The 26,598-nt window shown below is 37.7% G+C and overlaps 1 protein-coding gene across 5 annotated transcripts in view; it reads left to right on the top strand.

Moving 5' to 3' along the window:
- ASPH (aspartate beta-hydroxylase) overlaps positions 1 to 26,394 on the top strand; it is a 247,931-nt gene extending 221,537 nt beyond the window's left edge. For all 5 annotated transcript variants that reach the window (XM_079156072.1, XM_079156074.1, XM_079156073.1 and 2 more), the window contains 3 exons: positions 3,458 to 3,549; positions 3,906 to 4,039; positions 23,790 to 26,394. In XM_079156072.1, coding sequence (XP_079012198.1) covers positions 3,458 to 3,549; positions 3,906 to 4,039; positions 23,790 to 23,940 — 377 coding nt within the window. In that variant the 3' untranslated portion in view covers positions 23,941 to 26,394. The remainder of the gene's footprint in view (positions 1 to 3,457; positions 3,550 to 3,905; positions 4,040 to 23,789) is intronic.
- The last annotated feature ends 204 nt before the right edge of the window (positions 26,395 to 26,598 follow it).

Genomic DNA, 26,598 nt, shown 5'->3' with positions numbered 1-26,598 from the left:
TCAAACCTGTCAACACCTTGATCTTGAACTTCCAGCCTCCAGCACTATGAGAAGATAAATTTCTGTTGTTTAAACCACCCAGTCTGTGGTATGTTGCTAATGGCAGCCCTAGCAGACTAATGTAATTCTCTGCATACAATAATCAGTACTGATCTGCATTGCTTTTTGAATAATGAGCTTTTTCAAACTGAAGAAGAAAAGATAGATCAGCAAATAAAAGTAATGAATATTTCTTCACAAATTTTTTTTTTTTTTAATCTCTGTGCAGGGTTGGGCTTGTAGCTCAGCGGTAGAGAACTTGGTAGAGTGTGCACACACACACACACTTGCTATGTGAATATTATGGAACATCTATTTTGCCAGCATTTTAATAAAGTTAGGAATTATTGCACAATCACTTTTTCTAAAGCCTATGGGAAATGGTGTTGACTGATTAACTAGCTGCTCAAGTTTAATCTCTGAATCCTTCTCAAAAGCCTTATTCTAGGCAACCAATTGATTAGAATTGTCACACAAGATGGAACATATCATCATCCCAGCAGTAGAGCCTTGAAACTTTGGAAGAATATAACCAAATCCCTAGCTTCATGAAAATGCCTCATAAAGCATGTCCACATGTAAATGATATATTCAAGTCATTCTTTCAAATCTGTATTAGCAGTTGAAACTTTTCCTGGGGCTATTTAAAAAAAAGAAAAAAAGTTTACTAATACTTAGCAGTCACTTTAAGCTTGATGAAAAGTAATAAAACAACCACAGTCACTCTGAGTTGCAACTGCTGTGTTCCTACTTCAGTTACATTGAATTAGCTCTGCAGACCTTCTAATCCGTGATGTGACAAGATGTGAAATTATACTTAAAAGCACAGGGTTTGGAAGCCACAGTCCTAGTTTACAGTCCTTACTAAGCATGCCCCTGAATCTCTGAGCCTGGAATTTCTCATCTCAAAAATGACAATGACAGTGGTGCCATAAGTATAAAGTAGCTTGTTCCTAGGGTCAATGAGCACTCCACAAAAGATCTGACATATTGATATCCAACATGGACAGTGATACATTTTTATTATATAACAACAACACATTTTGTAATAATAACAGTGGTGAGGAGATGGTCTTGTAGTAACAGTAATGGAGAGGTGGTCTTGGACAAAAACTGGGTTCTGAGTGGATTGAATTTCCAGTTCTCTGCTCTGCCAGTTACTGTGTGACCTCTCTGGGTCAGTTTCTCTTCTGTAAAACACAACACCGGTGCCTCCATTACTGGGTGTTGTGGACATCAGTTTGGTCACTCTAAGTATGCAGAGCAGTTCCAGGTCCAGGGTGAGCACTATAGAAATATTACATTCTGATCACACGTGAATACTTACAATTACCAGCATCAACCCATGACTGTTGAACATCTGCTGCACAGATTTCTCCCCTAGAGAGAATCTGTGTTTTTAGAAAAGAAAAAAAAAATACAAATACAAGATGCCTGAGACCAGAAATGTTTCAGATTTTTTAATACTTGCATAGACTTAACTGGTTGAGTATGCATGACATAAAAATTCAATCTTTTTGATTATCATGTTGTCCCTCAGTAAGTTTGGAATTTTTTATTTTTTAGGAGGATGCACATGTGTCTAAAAGTATGTGTCTAAAAGTCTAAAGATGCTCTGTGATTCAGTCCTGTCCCCATGGAAATTCTAGGGACATAATCCATTTGGTTACCCTCTATTACTTATCTTTCAGATGAGGCACACCTGTTCTCCTGGTGGCCCAGGCTCAACCCTCACCCGTGTGTCTGTGGGAAGTCCAGCTGCTCTTAGTTGCTCTTGAAGCCACTGGCCTCACTCAGCCACTGCCTCAATAGCCCAGAACTGAGAATGAGGGACTCCTGCCAAGCTATCCCCAGAGCCTGCATCATGGGAAGGCCTGGAAAGCTGGGGCTTAAAAATGCTCTGTGATGACTTGTACATTTGTATAATATTTGCTCAATTTATCATTCCATTCATTTGAGGTATTCCATTAATAACCAAAATTAGCATTTTACTAACATTTTACTCCTAAGAGGCAAAAACATCACTTAGAAAAATCAAATATTTAAGTCATTCTCTAAAGTATTGAGTTCTGTTTGAGGCAAATACTTCTAGGTTGCATCTATTGTGACTCTCATTTTGCTTTCAGTATATGACTATTTTAGGACATAACTAACACTAATTAAATAAAATTAAACTCAGCTTTAGATGTAGCAGTCCTTTTGCATTTTGAACGGGGAATTAAAATGCTTCTGTTTTTTAAAAAATCCATTGTTTTACTCCCCCATGAGAGCAAATGCAGTTGCAAATTCTGAGCACATCTTCCCTAATGAACAGTGATTTTACAGTTGTGAAGAAATTTGCATGACCCAAGATACTTAAGATTTTCCCAGAATCTGTGTTCCTGACATAATTACTCATAGAAAACATCATCTATCAAAGACTTCTCCCTCCTCCACTTCTTTTAAATGTCATTCTCTATCAACAGTTAAAAAAATGATCTGTAAATGAAGAAGTCCTTAAATTCCAATTAAAAATATGGTTTTGTAACTCTTTAATATAGTCCTAGAAATGCATTTTAAGTTAGGTTTCTAATATACAATATTTTCCTTCCTTAAAGGATATATTAGTTTCTTGTGGTTGGTGTAACAAGTCATCACAAACTTAATGACTTAAAAAACACACATTTATCATCTCACAGTTCAAGGAGTCACAAGGGGTCTCTGCTAAAATCAAAGTGTCACTCTTATAAAGGTTCCAGCTTCCCATGTTCCTTGGTGTGTGTCCTCTTTCCATCTTCAAAGCCAGCAATGGCCAGTCAAGTCTTTCTTGTCCTGTATCACTCTGACTCTTCTTGTTCCTTTTTTATAGGGCCACTCTAGTTAATCCAAGATAATCTCCTTATGTAAGGTCAGCTCCCTGGAAACCTTGATGCCATCTGCAAGTTTAAATCCCTTTTGCTCCGTAATGTAAAATATTTACAGTTCCCCCGGATTAGCATGCAGGCATCTTTGGGAGGGTCACTCTTCTGCCTACCACTGGAGAAACAGTAAGTACTCAACATGTGCCTTACCCATTAGACATCCTGAGTCTAACCCAATGCTGAGTGGAGAATTCAGGTCCTTGCTCTTCCAGGAACTATCTCTTAGGGGAAGACACTTTGTCTTCATGTGTTCATTCCTCCTTCATATTCCTACAATGAACATGACTATTTACATCACTTATGATCCAAATGAGACAAGTGTAAGCTTTACTACAATATATTTCTTTCTCTTTTTCTTTCTGTCTTTGAAACAGGATCCCCCCATGTCACTCAGGCTGGACTCAAACTCCTGGACTCAAATGGTCATCCCACCTCAGCCTTCTAAATTGTGGGTGCATATAATGGCACCTTGCGTGTGATTTGTGTCTAACAATGGTTTTTATCATTTATTATTCCAGGAAGAAAAAATGAAAATGCCTGTAAAGGAGCTCCTAAAACCTGCACTTTACTAGAAAAGTTCCCTGAGACAACAGGATGCAGAAGAGGACAGGTACCTAGAGTGTGGTCAGTGCTGGGGAGAACAGGATTGTTAGGAACAAGGAAGAGCTGACCTTTACAAAGAAATAATTATTTCCTGTGAATGCCTCTTTTTTTTACTCTCTTATTAATCACACATAATTTCATGGTTAACGTCAGAATTGAGGGTGGAAAATGTTCAGTGTTTATCACTCTGTGAAAAATATGAGTGCTTAATTTTAGTTTGCTTCAAAAAGAAGATGCAAATATAAATTGTGAGTCTTACAAAGACTCTGATCCAAATTTACAGTAGTTTTGAACTGTCATTTAATTTAGCAATTCCTCCACACTTTGACAAATGACTGATCAAGTGTCATATTTTCTATGCAGATCAAATATTCCATCATGCACCCTGGAACTCATGTGTGGCCACACACAGGACCCACAAACTGCAGGCTCCGAATGCACCTGGGCTTGGTGATTCCCAAGGAAGGTTGTAAGATCCGGTGTGCCAATGAGACCAAGTATGTTTCCTTTGTAATTTTCTCTTTCCTCCATCACCTCTTAGGATGAGTGTTTGCTACAACAAAGCTATGCCCACACTCTTCAGTCTCTACCTCTTCTTTGTGCTTCCTGGTAGCCTGGAGACATTGCCCAGTTCCAGGACTGACCTTCTTGATCATTTCTCCTTAGAGCACTCATCTGGTAGCTGAACCTTCTTACTTTTAAGCAGACTTGCATTCAGAATCAACTAACATGTACTGAGCCATACAGTATTATGCATTGTGCTTATAGTTTGACAGCTTGAATTATCTATAAATACAAGACGCCTTCCTTCCTGAAGAAAACACCCCATGATGTTTACATTTTATTCTAGAAGAGACAGCATGGAGGCTGTCTTTTACAAATCCCAGCTCTGCTACCTAATCCTGTGTAACCTTGGCCAGTTACTTAATACCATCAAATCTCAGCCTGCTTGCTTATAAAATCACCAATGATATTATTTACTTTGCAGTGTTGTTGTATGAATTAAATGAAATAATGCCTACAAGGCACTTAACCCATGTTCTAGCCTCAGCAGGGATGTGGTGAATGATTGGTCTCCTTCTCCCCTCCCCCTTTCCTTTCTTAATCACAGCAACTTCATTCACAATTCTGTGAGCAAATCACACTTGCTCTGACTTCTGTTCCTATTATTCTGACACTTGCTTCCACTGGAAAGTCTGTCTCTTCACCTGTCTGTTAGTCAGCTTTTTGTTTCTGTGATCAAACTGCCTGACAAGAACAACTTACAGGAGGAAGTTTTTATTTTGGCTCATGGTTTCAGAGGTTTCAGTCCAAGTTCAACTAACTCCCGTCGCTCTGGGCCTGAAGTGAGGCAGAACATCGTGATGGAAGGGCATGGCAGAGGAAAGCTGCTCAGTGTATGGCAGGCAGGCAGCAGAAGGAGAGCAGGGGAGGTGGGGGGTGGGAGAGAGAGAGAGAAAGAGAAAGAGAAAGAGAATGAACCATGAACAAGATATGATCCCTAAGGCATGTCACCCATGACCTACTTCCTCCAGCCATTCCCCCTGCCTATAGTTGCCACCCAGTAGTCTATTCTAATTATTAATTCATCAAATGAATTTATCCACTGATGAGGTTACAACTATCATCATCTAATCTTTTACTAAAAGGTCCACTTCTGAACCTTGCTATACTGGGGACCATGTTTTCATAATATGAGATTTCAAGGGGGAAAATTCCAGATCCAAACCATAACATTTATCCAATGTAAACTCATTACTAAGATTCAATTTAGTTTCAAAAAAATAGAACCTGTCTTCTTAGAATGTGTGTAGTATATCTCCTTAGTGATCTTGCTACTGTTTGCTATTGCTTTTTATTAATTAGCATTTGTTAACCTATTCTCCACAATGAGTATAATCTCCTAGAGATCAGAAACCAAGTTGTTATCTTAACAGGCATTTCTCATTGTCTTTAGTAGAGGTCAGAATGGAGGATGAGTGTTCAAAAGTATTCATTTGGTGGTTGGCAGATAACTGCCCTGGGTTTGGCTCAGCAGCATGAGGTGCTATGGTAAATGCAGAGATGAATCCTACATGCTCTGCTATCCCAGTCATCCTCTGATTAGGAAGAGAACAGTGGATCTAATGCCATGTGAGCCATTAGAACAGCACAGATAAAAATGGTAGACATGGGTCAGTGAGCAGGGAACTCACTTGCATTTGAGGTTTGAGAGTTTCGACAGTGGTTGTTTCTAAAGACAAGAGGGATTTGAACATTGAAAGCTGAGGAAGAAGGACATTGCAGAGCAGCATCTGTTAAATCACAGGGGCCAAATAGGAAGAATATTGAGTGGTTTAGCAATCACCAGTGAAAGGTACATAAAGAGTAAGGCCAGAAAGTAAAAGAATATGTTAGAAGTTCAAGAGAAAAAAAAAGTTCAAGAAAAGGAAAATGAGTAACTGTTTATACATATTTTACTTAAGTTGCTATTGTAGTATAAATATCTAAGAGTTGCCTGGAAACAGAGGTCTAGCACTCAGGAGAGAAGTCCAGTCTAGGGATAGAGGTTTGAGAGGCAGGCTTAGCAGGAACTTCTAGAAGTCGCTTGAAGGACAATTGAGTGACGACAAGGGGAAAAAAAAAGCTATGAAAACATCTTGTCAAGCCTTCAGAAATTCAGTTTGGGTCTGTGGGGTCTCTTTGTCAAAGGGTAGAGGAACAGTGACATGGCAGGGACCCAGGGTATATAAAGAGGAGGTGAGAGGATGCTGTAGAGGCAAATTTGAACAAACCAAATTCTAAGAGCATGAAGCCATGAAGATGGAAAATAGTAAGCCTCATTTCCTAAGTAGTACTTAGGGTTTTAGTACTTGTTTATTCATTTTTTTGTTCATGTTGATTCCTCTCTCTCTCTCTCTCTCCCCACTTCCATTTCCTCCTCTCCCTCTCTTCCTTTCAGTCTTCCATCTCTCCTTTCCTTCTTTCCTTCATTTCTGTTTCTTGTCTATTCTGCTTGTAAATACTTGGAGTAAAATCCCTAGATAAATGTCCCCTCGAATACAGGCCAGGAGAAGGAAGGTATGGAACTGATCCTAGTCTTCAATGACCTGAGGCATGAGAAAGCTCAGGTTGGAGAGTGAGTGTGGCAGTCAAGCAGGGGAGCAAGTGGACAGTGCCAGGGGCTCAGATGTTAAGGCCTGGAGGGCCAAAATGCTGAGAGGCCTGCCCAGGAGCACATCTGTAAGTTCATTCCCTACTCCAGACTCCCAGCATGACCTCATGACCATGCTTAAAAATGAAAACCACTGCCAACATCTTCCCTGAAGTTTAAAACACTTCCAGGTTAACAGTCTTCACCTACTAGAGGTCCCACAGTTCACCCAGAAGGGCATCTTGAATATGAGCATCAGCTTAGCAGCCCCTCAGCTTCTGTTAAGCTAAAATACAACCTAGTTCAAGTGACAGAAGATACTGATAGCAATGATTTGCAGATAGTATATTTTGAAAATTCATGGTCATTATTAAAAAACACTATCCACCTGCCTATTTGGAGTAGGGAGGCAAGTTTGTAGAGGATAAGACCCTTTAGGTTCTCTCATCCCTTAAAAACCAGGGAGTACCATACCCTTGAGTCCTATCGTGACTGCCTGTGAGTACTCCAGCTGCTCTGTGTCCCTCCTGTTATACTGCTATGTGCCATGTTATATCATCATTCTCTTTATCCATATTTTATTGGTATGTTATGATTTTACAAAATGGTGGAATTTGTGTTACATATTCATACATGCACATGATATTACAGTATTAACAGTGTAACTTGACCAATATCTTTCCATATTTCCCCTTTCCCTTCCCTCCTCCCTCCTACTGGTTCCTTTTCTCTACTGATCTTCCTTCAGCTTTTATGAGATTTTCCCCTACCTTTCGTTTCCTTTTTCTTTCTAGCTTCAACATATGAAAGAAAGCATATGATTCTTGATTTTCTGAGTTTACAACATAGTGTTCTCAAGTTCCATTCCTTTTCCTGCAAATGAAATAATTTTTTTTTCCTTTTTTATGGTCAAATAAAACTCCATTGTGTATGTATACCACATTTTCTTTAACCAGTCATCTGTGATGGACACCAAAGCTGGTTCCATAGTTTGGTATTGTGAATTATGCTGTTATAAACGTGGATATGCATATATTGTTATAGTATGATGACTTTAATTCTTTAAGATACCAAAAAGTGGTATAGCTAAGTCATATGGTGACTTCGTTTCTATTCTTTTGAGGAACCTACATACTGATTTCCATAGTGGTTATACTAATTTACAATTCCACCAACAGAGTAAATGTGTTCATTTTTTTAAAATATGTGTTGGCCATTTGTATTTTTTCTTTTGATAATGATTGGTTTAGTTCATTTGGTCATTAATTAATTGGAGGGTTTTTTTTAGGGTTAAGTTTTTGAGTTCTTTATATATTCTGGGTATTAATCCTTTGTCAGAAGGGTAGCTAGAAAAGATATCCTCCCATTTTGTAGGTTTTCTTTCCATGTTCCTAATTGTTTCCTTTACTGTGCTGAAGCTATTTAATTTGATGCCATCCCATTTGTTAACTCTTAGCATTATTTCCTGAGCTGTTAAGTGTTCTATTGAGGAAGTTGTTGCCTATACCTGTGTGTTGGAGTGTTGACCCTACATTTTCTTCTATGAATTGCAAAGTTTCTGTTCTAATTCAAAGGTCTTTGATTCATTTCAAATTGATTTTTGTGCAGGGTTAGAAACAAGGGTCTAGTCTCATTCTTCTACATATGGATAACCAGTTCTCCTAGCATGATTTGTTCAAAAGATTCTTTTCTCCAATGTATATTTTGGCCACCTCTGTCAAGGATCAGATGACCATGATGTGTGAGTTTGTCTCTGTCTTCTATTTTGTGCCACTGATCTATCTAACTGTTTTTATGCCATGCCATGAATTTTTTTTACTACAGCTATGTAAAATAATTTGAAATCAATGCCTCCAACATTGTTTTTGGGTTTTTTTTTTTTTTTTTTTTTTTTTTGGCTTAGAATTGCTTTGGCTATTTTGGGTCTTTTATTCTTCCAAAAGAAAATTAGGACTATGTTTTCTAGTTCGGTGAAGAATTTCAATAGTATTTTTAATAGAAATTGCATTGAATCTGTATATTGCTTTTGGGTAATATGACCATTTTAACAATATTAATTCTACCTATTTTTTTTTGGAGCAGGGGATTACCTATGATTGAACTCAGGAGCACTTGACCACTGAGCCACTTCCTCAGCCCTATTTTGTGAACATGGAAGATCTTTCCATCATCTTGTGTCTTATTTAGTTTCTTTCTTCTGTGTTTTGTAATTTTCATTATAGAGGTTATTCACTTTCTTGGTTAGATTTATTCCTAGGGTTCTCTGTTCATTTGAGTCTTTTGTGAATGAAATTCTTTCATTATTTCATTATTTCTCCACAGATTCATTATTGGTGTATAGGAAAACTATTGATTTTTATGCTTATTTTGTAAGCTGCTACTTTGCTGAATTTGTTTATAAGCTCTAGCAGTCTTCTGATGGAACTTTTTGGATCTTCTAAGTATAGGATTATATCATCTGAGAACAATGATAATTTTTTTTTCTTTCTTTCCTACTTTTATACCTTTTATTTTCTTCTTTGGCCTAATTACTTGACTAGAATATCTAGTACTATATTGAATAAGAGTGGTAAGAGTGGACATCCTTGTCTTGTTCTCAGTTTTAAAGAAAATGCTTTCAGTATTTCCCCATTCACTATGATGTTGGCTTTTGGTTTGTTGTACATAGACTTTATGATGTTGAGGTAAGTTCCTTCTGTTTCTAGTTTCTTCAGTACTTTGATGGTGAATGAGTCCTAATTTTGTCAAAGACTTTCTCTGCATCTATTAAGAAGACTATGTGATTTTTGTCCTTAATTCTATTTATTTGATATATTTATTCATTTACTTGCATATGTTAAATCATCCTTGCATCCCTGGAATAAAACCAACTTAGTCATGATGTACAATCTTTTTAATATATTGTTGAATACAAGTTGCTAATATTTTATAAAAATTTTTACGTTGACATTCATCAGGGATATTGTTCTGTAGTTTTCTTCCCTTGATATATCCTTTCTGGGTTTGGTATGAGGATGACACTGACTTTAGAGAATGATTTGGAAGTATTCCACCCTTGTATGTTCCATGAAATAATGTAAAGTGTATTGGCATTAATTCTTTAAAGGCCTGGTAGGATTCAGCTGAGAATTCATCTGGTCCTGGGCTTTTCTTTGCTATAGGCTTTTTATTACTGCTTCTATCTTATTAGTAGTTACTGTTCTGTTTAGGTTTACTGTGCCCTCTTACTTCATTTTGGAAAACTATATGTATCTAGAAATGTATCTATTTCTATTAGAATTTCCAATTTATTGGAGTAAACATTTTCAAAATAATCTCTAATGATCCTCTGGATTTCTGTAGTGATTTCTCCTTTTGCATTTCTAATTTCATTGACTTGTATCTTCTCACTTTTTCCTTTGGTTAGTTTGGCTACAGGTTTATCAGTCTTATTTGTCTTTTAAGAAAAAACAACTCTTAGTTTCATTGATTCTTTGTAATTTTTTTATTCTCTGTTTAATTGGTTTTGGCTCTGATCTTAATTATTTCCTTCCTTCTAATGTTTATGAAATTGGTTTGTTCTTGTTTTTCAAGGGCCTTGAGATGCATCATTAGGTTGTTTGTTTTAGATATTTCTGATTTTCTTATGTAGGTACTCATATCTGTAAACTTGCCTCCCAGAACTGTCCTCATAGTATCCCAAAGGTTCTGGTATGTTATATCAATATTATCATTTGATTCTAAGAATTTTTTTATTTTCTCCTCTGATTTCTTCTATCACTTACTCATCATTCAAATGTGTATTATTTGATCCCATGTGTTTATGTAGTTTCTTTGATTTTTTTTTTTTTTTGGTGTTGACTTTTAATTTAATACCAGTGTGATCAGATAAGATGTGAGGAATTATATCGATTTTTTTTTTTTAATTTTTTAAGAATTGCTTTGTGGCCTAAAATATGTTCTATTTTTGAGAAGTTTCCATGAGTTCTGAGAAGAAAGTGAATTCAAATGTTGTTCAATGAATCTTTATCATCTTTAACTATCCTCAATTCAGTACTAATTAGGTTGGACTTCATAATTTATTACAGAAATAGTGCTTTTCATAAAAGAAATGGGTCAATTCAAGTGTTACATAATACTTATTGAAAATACCTAGTTACCTGAGAAGTAGTCAGTTTATAAACTCTGAAAACAGAGTTTCGGATAAAATCCTCGAGTTTCATGCTTTTATCGTAGAAGCATCATTAGTGCAGAAAGAGAAACACACATACCAAGACATCAGGCATCTTTGTGCTAGTTAATGGGAAGCAATTTTTCAGAGCATCATTCCTTCCCAAAGAGTAGGTTAACTGTAGTAATTTGTACACTGTAGTTCATAGGTGTAAGCATATTTCTGTTTCTTCAAGGCCATAAGAACAACATGCCAGAGTGCATGGTTTTTAAATATTTCATCACTGCAAAACAGTACAACTCTCTAACTGATGATGAGCTTGTATTTCTGAAAACTTTGTAATATAAATAAAATGATCATTTCAAATGAACGAATGCCTTCAGATTGCTAAACTGATACATGACCCTTGTACACAATTTGTAAAGCCCAGAGAAAAACAATAAAAAAAAGAATTATTTTTGTCCCCATACCCAGAGATACTGCCCAGATGCTTGTCAATGCTCTACATGCATATTGACAATGATGACAACTGTAGTAGTAATATATATTGTGCCAACAATAACTGTGCCACACAGTTCTAAGCACTCTGTTACATTCACTCATTAATCCTTATAACAGTCCTCTGCAATTAAGATCATTAAAATTCCCATTTTACAGCTGAGAAGACTGAGATATAAAGATGAGTTTGTTTTACCCAAAGCTGATTATTAGTATGAGTTTCCTAGAGTTGTCATAACAAATTACCACAAATTGCATGACTTAAAACAGTAGAAATTTATTCTGTCGGCCAGAATCTGAAATGAATGTGTTGGCAGGGTCTGCTCCTTCCAGAGTTTGTAAGGGAGAATCCATTCCTCTCCCCTAGCTCCCAGTAACATCTGGCAGTCTTAGGTGTGCCTTGGCTTGTAGATTCATCGCTCTGGGCTCTGTCTCTGTATTCACCTTCTCCCTGTGTGTTCTCCTCTTTTCTTCTTTGGTAAGGACACATATCATTGGATTTAGGGACCAACCTAATCCAGGATGATCTCATGTCAAAATCATAAACTTGATTATATTGGCAAATTCCCTTTTGCAAAATTAGGTTCTGGGTGCATCTATCTTTTGTGGAAAGAGGAGTGACTTTCAACCCACTATGATATCAGAATCAGAGTCCCATCCCAGGCTTTCTAGCTCAGAAGCCTATGTTCCTACACACAACCCCACAGCATACATATCGTTGTTGTAGAATGGGATCATGCTGCATGCTGTACCTTTTTGTTTGTTTGTTTGTTTCTTTGTTTTTCAGTGTTGGGGATTGATTCCAGGGCCTCCTTTATGCTAGCAAGTGCTCTGTAACATTGAGCTATACCCTCAGCAATCTTTTCTTCCCCCAGCCACCTCCAGTACTAAGGATCAAACCCAGAACCTCAGACATGCTAGGCATAGTGCTTTACCACTGAGCTACCCAGCCCTCATGCTATAGTTTTCTTCTGTTTTGTTTTTTGCATACCAGGCATTGAACTCAGGGGCACTCGACCACTGAACTCTATTTTTATTTTATTTAGAGATAGTGTCTCACTGAGTTGCTTAGCACCTCCCTTATACTGAGACTGGCTTTGAACTCACAATCCTCCTGCCTCAACCTCCTGAGCCACTGGGATTATAGGCATTCCCCATCAAGCTGGGCTCATGCTACAGTTTTAAGATGATCATTTTGAAATTTTGGATGCAAGTTTTCATTTCAGACAGTTGAGTAACAGCAAGAAATAATCTGGGAAATCCCCATTTCTGGGCCTAGACAGGCCATGCTTTGTCGGCTATAAGATGAGCTCATTATCAACTTTGATCCAGAGCTGAATAAACTGCAGCCAGTGGATAAACATGCTGCCAGTAAGTGGAAATTGTTACCCTATGGAGTGACTGAGTTATGAGAGCTTAGGGGTTTCTAGACAGGAATGCAATTCCCAGTCTCTATGAGGTCCTTCCAAAATATGCTGTAACTGTGCCAAGAGAATGACCTGTGACCTCACAGCTCTCCTGGAAACCGCCTTGCTCCCTACAAACTATCAGTCTGAGACATCGGATGAGACTGACAAGTAACTGGGAAAGCACATGTTGGCATTAGTGTGTCGCTGAGTGACAGACTGAAGAAAGGAACTGGCAACCAGTCATTTAATTTATCTCTAAATTGCTATAGAAATAATGGCTTTTTCCCATATACCTCAAGCATTTTATAACATATTTTCCTTAACCTCTCAAGGTTCCAACTAGGAAGATTATATAGAAGTCAGGCTAAAAAAATTAATGGTTAAGAAAAATTTAATTTTTTTAATCCACCACAAATTGTTAATAGACAATATTTATTTTGTTTTATTTTCTCAAAGTGAGAAGAAAAACTAATTCTTAAAATTTCCAGATTGATTTATGGAAGCTATGAAGTAAAAAATCATTTAGAACCAATTATTTTCAACCTTCTTCCTTGGTTTATTTTTGTCTGTTTGTGTTTTCTTTTGTTTTAGCTATTTTCCCTGAAATCTTAGATGTTCTGTCCCATGAGATTAACCCCTCTTCCTTCTGTATCTCAATGTGATCTGACCCACATGTCACCAAGGTAGCCAACCACCTGGGACAGTAGAACAAAAAGGGCCTTTGTTAACTAGATGGGATATTTTCCTGAAGGTTTGCTTGCTGCTGAATAGTAACATTTTGTCCTCTATCTTCCTGCAATTGAGCAATTTGGTCTATTAAACACATCATTAAAGTGTGTAAGCCCTGTTCTGTTTAGTGAGGAGGGGTGTTTATCACTGTTCTTACACACAGGTGGCTAGAATGCACACACATGAATATCTACACCTCCAAAAGGAATGGCAGTTCCCACACTGAAAACCAATTGAATTCCAAGCTTGTTTGTTGAAATTATTGTTGAAAAGTTGGAGTTCATTTTCCTATAGCAGTAGTAAATGATGTGGAAGCTCCTGGGTCAGGCCCCAAAGATTTTTTAACTTGTGATTTTTTTTAATAGGACTCTAGATCCAATAACTATGTATAATAATATTTCTATGGGAAAAATACATCCTAGGGTTTCACTTCAGATTTAAACATTGTATATCTTCACAAAGTAGTTTGACACCACTGAAGTCACATGACCTTGCTTTCCCTCTTACTAAGTTCAACTTTAGACAACTTGCACAATCTCATGAAACCTCAATTCCCTTATCTATAAAATGGAAAGAATAAATATATGATTTTGAATATTAAAACAATCCATATGTGTGCACTCAGAATTGTATTTCCAAGTATTTTGTAATGCGTGCATTCTATATTATCCTCTTGTCTGTCTACTGCAGAAATAGGGACATCTGTCTTTTATGTTCCTGGGAGTAAGACCAAGCACTCCTGCAACATTGGGGATAGGTCTTGCTGCCTGGAGTGTGACTGATTGGCATGAGGTTGGAGGCTTGAAGGAGTTAGGAGAGGGAGTTCTCCCCATGAGTAACTGAGAGACTGGCTCCACACTAAGCAGTGTCCGGGAGAGCCTATTAAAGAACCTGCTGGTAGAAGAGGTTCTTTGTGATGGTAGTCATCTTTTAGTGGACTGATTCTATGTGCATGCACATGCCATGCTGTGGATCGGATCCAGGGCCTTGCATGTACTCAGTATGCAAACCACCCTTGAGATACATCTCCAGCCTTCCCCTCTTTTGACATTAAACAAAACAACAAATACTATGTCCATATCTCAGATGAAGATTTATTAGATATATTCTGTAAAATACAATATGAAGCATGAAGTCTTAACCAAAAACTTGTTGCAGAGAAGTAATAGAATTTTAATGCTGAAAGGAGCCTTAGAGACCATCTTGTCTATCTCCATTGGGGAAACTGAGGCTTATAGGTGAAGTGCTTTCCAGTCAAATGGCTATTTAGCAAGGTCATAACAAGAACACAGGTGCCCTAACTTCCAGAGAAATGCTCCCTGCAGAAAGAGAAAGTCTGTATGTATGAGGAGGAAAGAGAGAGAAAAGGAAGTTGTGATAACACCTTTCTACATTTCAATTACAGTGTGTGCCAGGGTTTCCAGTGGAGTTACAACAAAACTTCAGTAGATCAGGATTAATTTGAGCCGTGGTCGATTTCTGTTGTTGTTCTTCCTGAGCTCTTGACCCTTTACACTTAGCCTGTTTAAATGCCTTGCTGGCCTCCTCAGTTTGGCATCTACAGATACCAGGAATGTTCCCTATGACCATGATCTGAAGCTCAAATGTTGGTCTTCCATGAAAAAAGTCTAGGGACTTCCTCCTTCTTTCACAGAACCAGCCTGTCACTGAGAGAGCTGTACTTGTCTCTATGTGATTACTTTGAATGAAAACTGAAACCATGTCCTTTGCCTACTCAGGACATTTTAACAAAGGTCACTGAATATTATCTATAGAGGTTTTAGGTGGAAGACTCTGTGGGTACCTAGTGTTATTACTTGGCATTATTAATAAAAGTGGTAATTCTCTGAAAAATTATAGCTATTAAGTATGCCCTGCCACCATTATATCATTATCATTAATTACAATTATAATAATTTGAGAAATTGAGGGAATTTATAATATTACTTTATAGCACAACCAGATCTTCTTTTATCTTTTGACAAACCATGGGTGGGCTTGATGGCAAGACACTCTAACAGTAAGAGAAGGTAGCCATCCAGCCCGCTTCCAGTACTGTTTTTCTGAACCTTCAGAGAAGGGTTCAGGGGCCTCCTTCAGGATAAACTCTGTCAAATCCTACCCCTAGGAGCTTTGCTATATTTTAGTTCTTTCATGTTATGATTTGATTATAATTTAATTATATTTGGTGGAGCTTTGCTCACAAAATGAGTAGCCTAAAAATTCTTTCTTTGCCTTCCAATAAGTCTGGTTTTTATTCAGATGAGATATGTAGATGTTTGATATCTTCATGCTCTGGCTCTTTCTGCTGTGTGAACACTCCGCTTTCTCAGGCAGGTGATATATGTCTGGTTTAACCCTGGAGTCGTTCCAGTCTGGACATGTCCTGGGTGAGGTTTTCCTGTCCTTCCCTTTGCCCCTTTAGGTTAATTGTGTCTTCACTATTAGTCATTCCTCCTCTAGTAACTGAAACGAGACACATTTTTTAAGTATTCAGAAGTAAGCTACATTAAGTAATAAAGTATCTTTTCTAAGGAAATGTAGAAAAGAAAATTAAAAGACAAATTCAAGTCTAACACTTTCCAATAGAGTTTTATGGTCCTAAAAAAAAGGGACACTCATACATTGCTGGAGGGACTGCAAATTGGTGCAATCATTTATGGAAAGCAGTATGGCAATTCCTCAGAAAACTTGGAAAGGAACCACCATTTGACCCAGGTCTCCCACTCCTAAATTTATACCCAAAGGACTTAAAATCAGCATACTATAGAGATGCAGCCACATCAATGTTTATAGCAGCTCAATTCACAATAGCTAGATTGTGGAACCAACCTAGATGCCCTTCAACAGATAAATGGATAAAGAAAATGTGGTAAATATATACAATGGAATTGCGATACCCCCTGCTTCTCTCTTTCTACTGAGGATTGCTTTAGCCATTCTGGGTTTCTTCTTCTTCCAGATGAATTTCATAATTGCTTGCTCTATTTCTGTAAGATACATCATTGGGATTTTAATTGGAATAGCCTTGAATCTGTATAGCACTTTTGGTAGTATGGCCGTTTTGACAATATTAATTCTGCCTATCCAAGAACATGGGAGATCTTTCCATCTTCTAAGGTTTTCTTTAATTTCTTTCTTTAGTGTTCTGTAGTTCTCATTGTAGAGGTCTTTCACCTCTTTTGTGAGATTGATTCCCAAGTATTTTATTTTTTTCGAGGCTATTGTGAATGGGGTAGTTTTCCTAATTTCTCTTTCTGAAGATTCATCACTTATGTATAAAAATGCATTGGATTCATGAGAACTGATCTTGTAACCTGCTACTTTACTGAATTCACTTATGAGTTCTAAGAGTTTTCTGGTGGAATTTCCAGGTTCCTCTAAATATATAATCATGTCATCAGCGAACATGGATGGATTGAGTTCTTCTTTTCCAATTCGTATCCCTTTAATTTCTTTGGTTTGTCTAATTGCTCTGGCTAGAGTCTCAAGAACGATGTTGAATAGAAGTGGTGAAAGAGGGCATCCCTGCCTTGTTCCAGTTTTTAGGGGGAATGCTTTCAGTTTTTCACCATTTAGAATGATATTGGCCATGGGCTTAGCATAGATGGCCTTTACAATGTTAAGGAATGTTCCCACTACCCCAATTTTTTCTAGTGTTTTGAGCAGGAAGAGATGCTGTATTTTATCGAATGCTTTTTCTGCATCTATTGAAATAATCATGTGATTCTTAACTTTTAGTCTGTTGATATGGTGAATGACATTTATTGATTTCCGGATGTTGAACCAACCTTGCATCCCTGGGATAAAACCCACTTGATCGTGGTGCACTATCTTTTTAATATATTTTTGTATGCGATTTGCTAAAATTTTGTTGAGAATTTTTGTGTCAATGTTCATTAAGGATATTGGTCTGAAATTTTCTTTCCTCGATGTGTCTCTGTCTGGTTTAGGTATCAGTGTGATATTGGCTTCATAGAATGAGTTTGGGAGGGTTCCCTCCTCTTCTATTTTATGGAATACTTTGAGAAGGATTGGAATGCGCTCTTCTTTAAAGGTTTTGTAGAACTCGGCTGAGAACCCATCTGGTCCCGGACTTTTCTTTGTTGGTAGGCTTTTGATGACCTCTTCTATTTCATTGCTTGAAATTGATTTATTTAAGTTGTGTATGTCCTCCTCGTTCAGTTTAGGTAATTCATATGTCTCTAGAAACTTGTTGATGTCTTCAAGGTTTTCTGTTTTGTTGGAGCATAGATTTTCAAAATAGCTTCTAATTATGTTTTGTATTTCACTCATGTCTGCTGTTCTATTTCCTTGTTCATTCCGAATTTTAGTAATTTGAGTTTTCTCCCTCTTTCTCTTTATTAGCGTGGCTAAGGGTTTATCAATTTTGTTTATTTTTCCAAAGAACCAACTATTTATTTCGTTAATTTTTCCGATTGTTTCTTTTGTTTCAATTTCGTTGATTTCGGCTCTGATTTTAACTATTTCCTGTCTTCTACTACTTTTGGTGTTGGTCTGCTCTTCTTTTTCTAGGGCTTTGAGCTGTAGCGTTAAGTCGTTTATTTGTGGATTTCTACTTCTTTTGTTGAATGGGCCCCATGAAATAAATCTTCCTCTAAGTACTGCTTTCATAGTGTCCCAGAGGTTTTGATATGATGTGTCTTTGTTCTCGTTTACTTCTAAGAATTTTTTAATTTCCCTCCTGATGTCTTCTGTTATCCATTCATCATATAATAGTGTATTATTTAATCTCCAAGTATTGGAGAAGTTTCTGTTTTTTATTCTGTCATTTATTTCTAATTTCAATCCATTATGATCTGATAGAGTACAAGGTAGTATCTCTATCTTCTTGTATTTGCTAATAGTAGCTTTGTGGCATAAAACATGGTCTATTTTAGAGAAGGATCCATGTGCTGTTGAGAAGAAAGTGTATTCGTTCTTTGTTGGATGGTGCATTCTATATAAGACGGTTAAGTCTAAATTGTTGATTGTGTTATTGAGATCTATGGTTTCTTTCTTCAATTTTTATTTGGACGATCTATCCAGCGGTGAGAGAGGTGTGTTAAAATTGCCTAGTATTATTGTGTTTTGGTCTATTTGATTTCTGGAATTGAGAAGGATTTGTTTGACGTACATGGATGAGCCAATGTTTGGGGCATAGATATTTATGATTGTTATGTCTTGCTGATTTATGCTTCCCTTAAGCAGTATGTAATGTCCTTCTTTATCCCTTCTGACTAGTTTTGGCTTGAAGTCTACATTATCTGAAATGAGGATGGATACTCCAGCCTTTTTGCTGTGTCTGTGTGCATGGTATGTGTTTTCCCATCCTTTCACCTTTAGTCTATGGGTATCTCTTTCTATGAGATGAGTCTCTTGCAGGCAGCATATTGTTGGATTTTTCTTCTTAATCCAATCTGCCAGTCTATGTCTTTTGATTGATGAGTTCAGGCCATTAACATTCAGGCTTATTATTGTGATATGATTTGTATTCCCAGTCATTTTTGTTTTTTGACATGATTTGGTTTCTTCTTTATTTGGCTATTCCTTTAGGCTAGTTCCTCCCGTTGCTGATTTTCATCGTTGTTTTTATCTCTTCCTCATGGAATATTTTGCTGAGAATGTTCTATAATGCCGGCTTTCTTTTTGTAAATTCCTTTAGCTTTTGTTTATCATGGAAGGATCTTATTTCATTGTCAAATCTGAATGTAAGTTTTGCTGGGTATAAGATTCTTGGTTGGCATCCGTTTTCTTTCAGGGCTTGGTAAATGTCGTTCCAGGCCCTTCTAGCTTTTAGGGTCTGGATTGAAAAAATCTGCTGATATTCTTATTGATTTCCCCCTGAATGTAATTTGATTCTTTTCTCTCACAGCCTTTAAAATTCTGTCTTTATTTTGTATGTTAGGTATTTTCATAATAATGTGCCTTGGTGTGGGTCTGTTGTAATTTTGTATATTTGGAGTCCTATAAGCCTCTTGTACTTGGTTTTCCATTTCATTCTTCAGATTTGGGAAATTTTCTGATATGATTTCATTGACTAGATTGTTCATTCCTTTGGTTTGTTTCTCTAAGCCTTCCTCAATCTCAATAATTCTTAAATTTGGCCTTTTCATGATATCCCATAATTCTTGTAGATTCTGTTTATGATTTCTTACCATCTTTACTGTTTGGTCAACTTTGTTTTCAAGAGTAAATATTTTGTCTTTAATATCTGAGGTTCTGTCTTCCAGGTGTTCTATCCTGTTGGTTATGCTTTCTATGGAGTTTTTAACTTGGCTTATTGTTTCCTTTATTTCAAGGATCTGTTTGTTTTTTTTTTTCAGTATCTCTAACTCTTTATTGAAATGATCTCTTGCTTCCCGTATTTGCTCTTTTAACTGTTGATAGTTGCAATAATTTAATGCCTGCATTTGCTCTTTCATCTCCTCCTTCAATGCCTGCATTTGCTCTTTCATCTCCTCGTTTGCTTCCTTGATTGTTTTAATTATGTACATTCTGAACTCCCTTTCTGACATTTCTTCTGCTGTGCTGTCATTGGGTTTTATTGATACAGTATCTAGGTTTGTTTGGGACATTTTCTTCCCTTGTTTTCTCATATTGGTCAGATGTCAGTGGGACTTTGTGATATTGCAGATTTCCTCTATTGGCTTATAGTGTCCCTGTAGATTTCCAGTGTATCACCTCCCAGCCTTCAGTAGCCTGAGGTCTTGGAGTAACTTGATAATGCCGCGCTTCCAAAGAAAGCTGCCCCTAGCCTGCTACTGGTTCCAGGGAGAGAGACCTGGAGAGGTCTCTGGCTGCCCTGCCCTTGTCCCAGAGGCTGCTTGTGGGTCGGAGGTCTCCGCTGGCTTGGGGACTTGTGGCTGGCTCTGTGTAGAAAGGCTCTCACTGGGCGGTCTGCTCCGAGAAGCTAGCCTAGAAAGGCACTTCCTGCCAGAGGGAGCCGTGCTGCTTGGGGAAGTCCCTGGGTGCCCTGTCCTGGTCTCTGAAGCAACCTGCGGGCAGGCAGGAGCTCACCGCACACTGGCTCAGGGACTTGGAGCTGGTTGTGTGCAGAAAGGCTCTCACAGGGGGGCCTGCTCTGAGAAGCTGGAGTATCTGGCCCTGTGGGAGGAGCCCACCGCCGGAGTGCTCAGGGCTGCCTGGAGGAGACTCTAGCTGCCCTGCCCTACTCTAATAAGTGCCCGAATCCAGGCCTGCCGACCGGCCGAGCTTCCCGGGGTGGGGGAGACTCACCCCGTGTTTCTATTTTAGTCCGAGTCTCTCAATGCCTCCCTTCTTGAATCCTGGGTTCTGGAGCGACTGGAGATGCAGTCACCTTCTAGTCCGCCATTTTGGATCGCCCCGTGGAAAAAGCCGGCGGGGGGGGGGGGGGGGGGGGGGGGGCAGATCCGCTTGGAGAGGTCTCTGGCTGCCTTGCCCTGGTCCCAGAGGCTGCTTGCAGGTCAGAGGTCTCCACTGGCTTGGCGATTTGTGGCTGGCTCTGTGTAGAAAGCTCTCACTGGACTCTCTGCTCTGAGAAGCTACCCTAGAAAGTTGCTTCCCCCCGGAGGGAGCCGGGCTGTAAAGATTCTTGATGTCTTATCTCCCTTTTCAGTTTTCTCAAAATCTCATAAGGAATGATGTCAATGTAATTAATTCTTGGTAACATTACACAACTTCCCAAATGTTTCACCTCTTTTATTATTTCCCTCTTTTTTCTATATTCCCTTTTTGTTTTAAAACCTCTGCTATTAACTGAATTTCTACTATGAGCCATCCATATACCTCCCAGGTAGCTGGGATTACAGATGCATTAGATAATTTTTCCCAATTGTAGGCTAATACAAGTGCTCACAGCTTGTTTAATGTAGACTAGGCTAAGCTATGATGTTTGGTAGAGCAGGTGTATTGCCATTATGTTAAGTTTGTCTCTTCACTTTCTCTTCTACCACATCATCCCCTCTGTTTTTCTATTTCTGATTTACGTAAAGTGCACATATCGTAATAGTTAACCATCTTAAGTGTTCCTAAGTGTAGGTGTAGTGAGGTTAAGTTCATCTACTTTGTGCTACCGTCACTACCATCCATCTCCAGAACTCTTATCATCTTGTACAACTGAAACTAACTCCCTCTTTCCTTCCCTCCAACCCCTGGCAGCCACCATTCAGCTTTCGGTCTGTGAATCTGACTACTACAGGACCTCATATAAGTGGAATCATTTTGTGACTGCCTTATTTCATTTATCATAATGACCTCAAGGCTTATCCATGTGGCAAATGTCAGAATTCCTTCTTTTTCAGGCAGAATAATATTCCATTGTGCGTGTATCACATTTTGCTTATCCGTCTATTCACTGATGAACACTTGAGTGGCTTCTGCCATTTGGCTCCTGTGACAGTGCTGCTATGAACTTGGGTGCTGCCTTCTGTTTTGAGTGCCCATTCCCCTTTCTTTCTGTCTGTCTTGTAGGCTTGTCTGGGGCACTAACATTGCCTATTCCCTCTGACAACGCCAAGACCTAGAAAATGACTACCTAACTGTTTAAGTGATGGGTCATTTTCCTCTTTGTTGGGAGGGACCAGGTGTTTGTGGTTTTCTTTTCTTTTCTTAGCTATGCCTTTCTTTTTAGGTTTGGTTTTGCATGATGATGAATGCCTTGTCTGTCATTTGCTTCTGAATCTCTATTTCTGTCCTTTGTTATCCTTGGATGAAACCCTTTATACCTTCTGAGGACTTGTGTCAAACAGTCAAACAACACATGTTTACTGAGTACAGGACATTAGGCTAGGGGGCCTGAGACAGTGCATAGTCAAGGGGAGTGGGGATGTAGGTAGCAGAAGCAGAAGTTTGGTTCCCAACTTCAATGAACCTTTAACTTGCAGGCATTCATTACTTTATCAGTTACTTTAAAGAATTTGGAATTTTTACTGTCCAATTCCTTCAATACATCAGTTATTCCCTGTTGGAATGATTTTGCTTCCCCTCCCATTCACCAACCTGGGACATTTGGTAATGACTGGAAACACTTCTGATTATCACAAGGGGTATGGGGCATGGCACTACTATCTAATGGGTAGAGACCAGGGATGCTAATAAACATCTCCCAGTGCAAGACAGCAGAAAATGATTTGGTCCAGATGTGATCAGTGCTGAGGCTGAGAAGCCCTACAATATATACTATTACTCAATTTATATTGATTAATCATCTAGTAAGGAAAATAAAATGACACTAGTCATTTTCCAAGGGAAGTGTCTTTGTAATAATATGGTAACTTGTAATCAAACTATCATTTCCCATGTTATAAATGTAATTATTTGCTAATGCAGGATAATTTCAAATGCTTAAGTGAAACTTTAATAGCTACATAAAATTTGCTAGTGAAAATTTCACTATAAAAACATAACTTAGCATTTAATATGTTAATATTAGCTAATGTATATCTTAAAAGTAATATCTGTACTATAAAGAGGAGAGCATAAACTCATAGCTCATAAACTTTCTTTGAATTAGAAAGGCATCATGTAACTGGCTCCTCCTGCGTATTTCTATCTGCATATTGCTTTGTTTAGAATACCATTATATTTAGATACTGGTCCCCATACAGATCTCTTAGGAGGAAGTGCAGGAGGCTCTTTAGGATGTTATGTAGCATTGATTTAAAATATTCCATGGATAACCCACTTGCATAGCAGATGATGCTAAAAATATAAACAAAATTCATTCCCAATCTGCCCATTTTCCTCATCCAGAACACTAGCTGGGAAACACCTAATTTGGTTATCTGCTTTCTGGTCACTGGATTTAAGTAAAGACTCATTTCTTTCATAAAATGGAACTTGAACAAATAAAATGAGCTAAATAATCATTTGGAGGTGTATAGACTGTACCAGGTATCCTAAGAGGCATAGAGATATGTAAGACCCAACTGCCACCCGTAAGTCTCAACCAGTCTCGGAAGGCCAGGGAGGATAGCCATCAAGTCACTGATCAGGAGGTTATCCTGTGCAGGAGACACCAGGTGCATTTGAATGCTTGCCTGACTAAACAAACCTCTCTTAGGACTGGCCAGAGTAATTATAGGGTTGAGAAAAAGACCTGAATGCTCATTACCAGTCCCCTGCCCTTTGCACAACTTTAGTGTGGGGCAATGAAAATCAATATTCATAATAAGCATCCTGAAATTCTTTCTTAATCATCAAAGGAAGAATAAATTCAGGCTTAGTGTCCTGATTCTATCCCAAAGGTTGTCATAAAAGGGGCTTCTTGCATTTTAACAGTAACTGATTCTCAGATATCTGAACACCCCAAAGATATACTCAAAGCCCATGTTTGTCTGTTTCAGGACATGGGAAGAAGGAAAGGTGCTCATCTTTGACGACTCCTTTGAGCACGAGGTGTGGCAGAATGCCTCCTCTTTCCGCCTGATATTCATCGTGGACGTGTGGCACCCAGAGCTGACTCCCCAGCAGAGACGCAGCCTTCCAGCCATTTAGCAGGAATTCACACAGGCTTGGGACACTCTGGAGAGGCTACCTTTCTGGATCCCTTTGGGTGTGGAGATAGTTCAAATACCATGGCTCTTAATTCCCTCGACTTGCAGCCTGAAAAATTCTGAGCTTCCTCCCAGGGTTAAAAGACACTAAAGGGAATATTTGCCTCACAGCAATTCATTTAGAAAACACCCTGCTGTGTTGCATCCCATGACAGTACTGATCTTATGCCCATATTTTAGGGCGAACACTTGATAGCTTCCACCTTGCCAGCCAAAGATGTTTTTGCAACACAGAATAGGTCTGAATCAGTGTAAAATAAGAATCAGTGTAAAAATACATAGAAACTGTGAATGGATTGCTTAAGTTTGTAATTTTTCTATGTGTTTATATTTTTCTAAGGTAGCTAAACTATTTTGGCATTACATACCACTACTTTTTTGTTGACTTTAATGATAAGCTCTGTAAATGCTTTACTTCTAGTTGTTTGATAGTGAATTCCCTGGTGAGCTCAGACTTCTTTTTTTAATCCTTTTTAGTAAAAGACAGTCATTAAAATGGCCATTTTATTTTCCTAATGCAAAAGAGAAAAATGTATTTATACCTGTGTCTATGAACTGTGCCAATTCTTACCCTTGAGTCTGTTTGCTTCTTCATTGAGATCCAGTGTTTTCTCTGTTCAATGTGCTAATGGTGAAAATACTTCAAAATCTTACTGCTTTCTAAGAGAAGTGTTTTTACATTGAAAAAGGACATGGCACATTTTATATCATGTTATATAAATGTAGTGTGTAGATTTTTTAATGCTGAGTATTAGGGCTTGGGGGAAAGAATGGAAAATGTATGGAAAGAAAAATTCTTTCAAAGGATTAACTCAGTAGGTCGATGCAAGAGCATCTAACTCCTGTCCTCTCTGCCTTCTGTGACACCAGGCGTGGAATTGAGAGTGTCTTCACCTATTGTAGATAAAAGTGAATGGCAAAACAGTAGCGCTTTCCATCCTTTAGATGGTTTAGCAAAAAAAAAAATTTGCTAAAAGTGTTGCTATAAGAATGCAATGAACTGCATTGTAAGCCAATATGAACAAAAATGCTACAGAAGTGACACATAGGTCACTGGATTTCATGCATAGGTAGAAAAAAAACTTGTGTTTTCTTTTCCACCTAATGACAAAGGAAGAGCCTTTCTTTATCTTGCTTAAAGAGTAATTCTTTAATGTTGAAAGTGACCTTTTTTTCTTGACCTTAAGGACATTAGCTTTTAATAGAAGGGCTTGAGAAATAGTTCTTTTCCCTAAAATATTTGTCCTGTTACATTTTGCCAATGCTCAAAAATTCCACTAAACCAGATGGAGAGCCATGGGAGGGAAACTATCAAAATTACAAAAATAAAAAGGCATTTGTGTTCTTCAATTTTATTAAACAGAGGAAATGACTGACAAAGGGCAATACAATCCAGTGTTCATGTAGTAACATTCATGTCACTTATTGAATTTGGTTTCCTATGTATATTGCATACACATAAAGAAATTCAAACCATAAGTTCTCATTTGTTGAACGATCATCTTACATTCATTTAATAAAATTGTGGAAAAGAGTAAAAACTAACTCTTAACTTGCAAATATAATGTGGTATTTAAAATCGGGTCACTACAATAAGATTCTAAATATTTCCAAATGAAAAGCCAGAAGTAGTATTACTATTGCAAAAGACTGTCAATAACTGACTCCAATAGCCTTTTTAATATTTGTATCCCACATCTGTTTTATAAACCCAAGCAATAAAATGGACTTTTTTATCATTTCAGTTCTTCCTTTCCCTTGCCTGTATATTGGAACATAAGAAAAGTATTTCAGCCACTGCATTAATAGAATTATTTTAATGTTATTATTTTGGATTTGAAATGTCTACACAAAATGAGTAGGTTTTATTTATGCTGTGATACGATTAAGACATTTTTAATTGATTTAATTTTATTTCTTCTTCAAGGGTGAAATATAAAAGTGACTTGTTATTATTTTCTCCCAGTAGAAAAAAATTAAAACATTAGATCCATTGAGAAAGAGTGTAATACATGGTTACGATTAACAGTATCTATTGGGAGTGATTATGGCCAGCTGAATTGCTCACCTCTCCTTTGAATTGTTCAGCTCACAAATCCACCCTCCCAAATATTTCCCAAATATTCAAAATGCAAAATTATTTCACTGCCCATTATCAACTAAAATATTTTTATTTGACATTGAGCATTAACTTGACCTACTAATTAATGCCAATGTCATGCAGGTCAAATCAGAGAGATCTAAAAATATACAACTGGTTTTGTGAAACGTGGCACAAATAAGGATATCATATTCTATGATATCTGTTCATTTTATATCTGATTTCCTTTGAATAGTTGGGGATTCCATTTCTATGGAGAAGAGATAAAGAAATAAAATTATCTTTGGCATTTCATCCTGCATTTCTGGTCTTCTCTTATCTCAGTACTTGCATATTTAGCCATCCATGATTGGATATCTACCCATTCAGCAATGGCTGGACCATTTCTCCATACCTTGAATGGTTGCAGGAGGATGGGGGTTTAAATGGTTTGGTAGCACATTTCTTTGCTGTAGTTGCCCAAGTGAACCAATTTGAATGGATTTATTAATCAATGAT

The sequence above is a fragment of the Sciurus vulgaris genome, assembly GCF_902686455.1.
Source record: "Sciurus vulgaris genome assembly, chromosome: 1".
In the NCBI taxonomy this organism is placed as follows: Eukaryota; Metazoa; Chordata; class Mammalia; order Rodentia; family Sciuridae; genus Sciurus; species Sciurus vulgaris.
The sequence above is the reverse complement of the archived record's forward strand: the minus strand, read 5'-3'. Positions and strand labels throughout refer to the sequence as shown.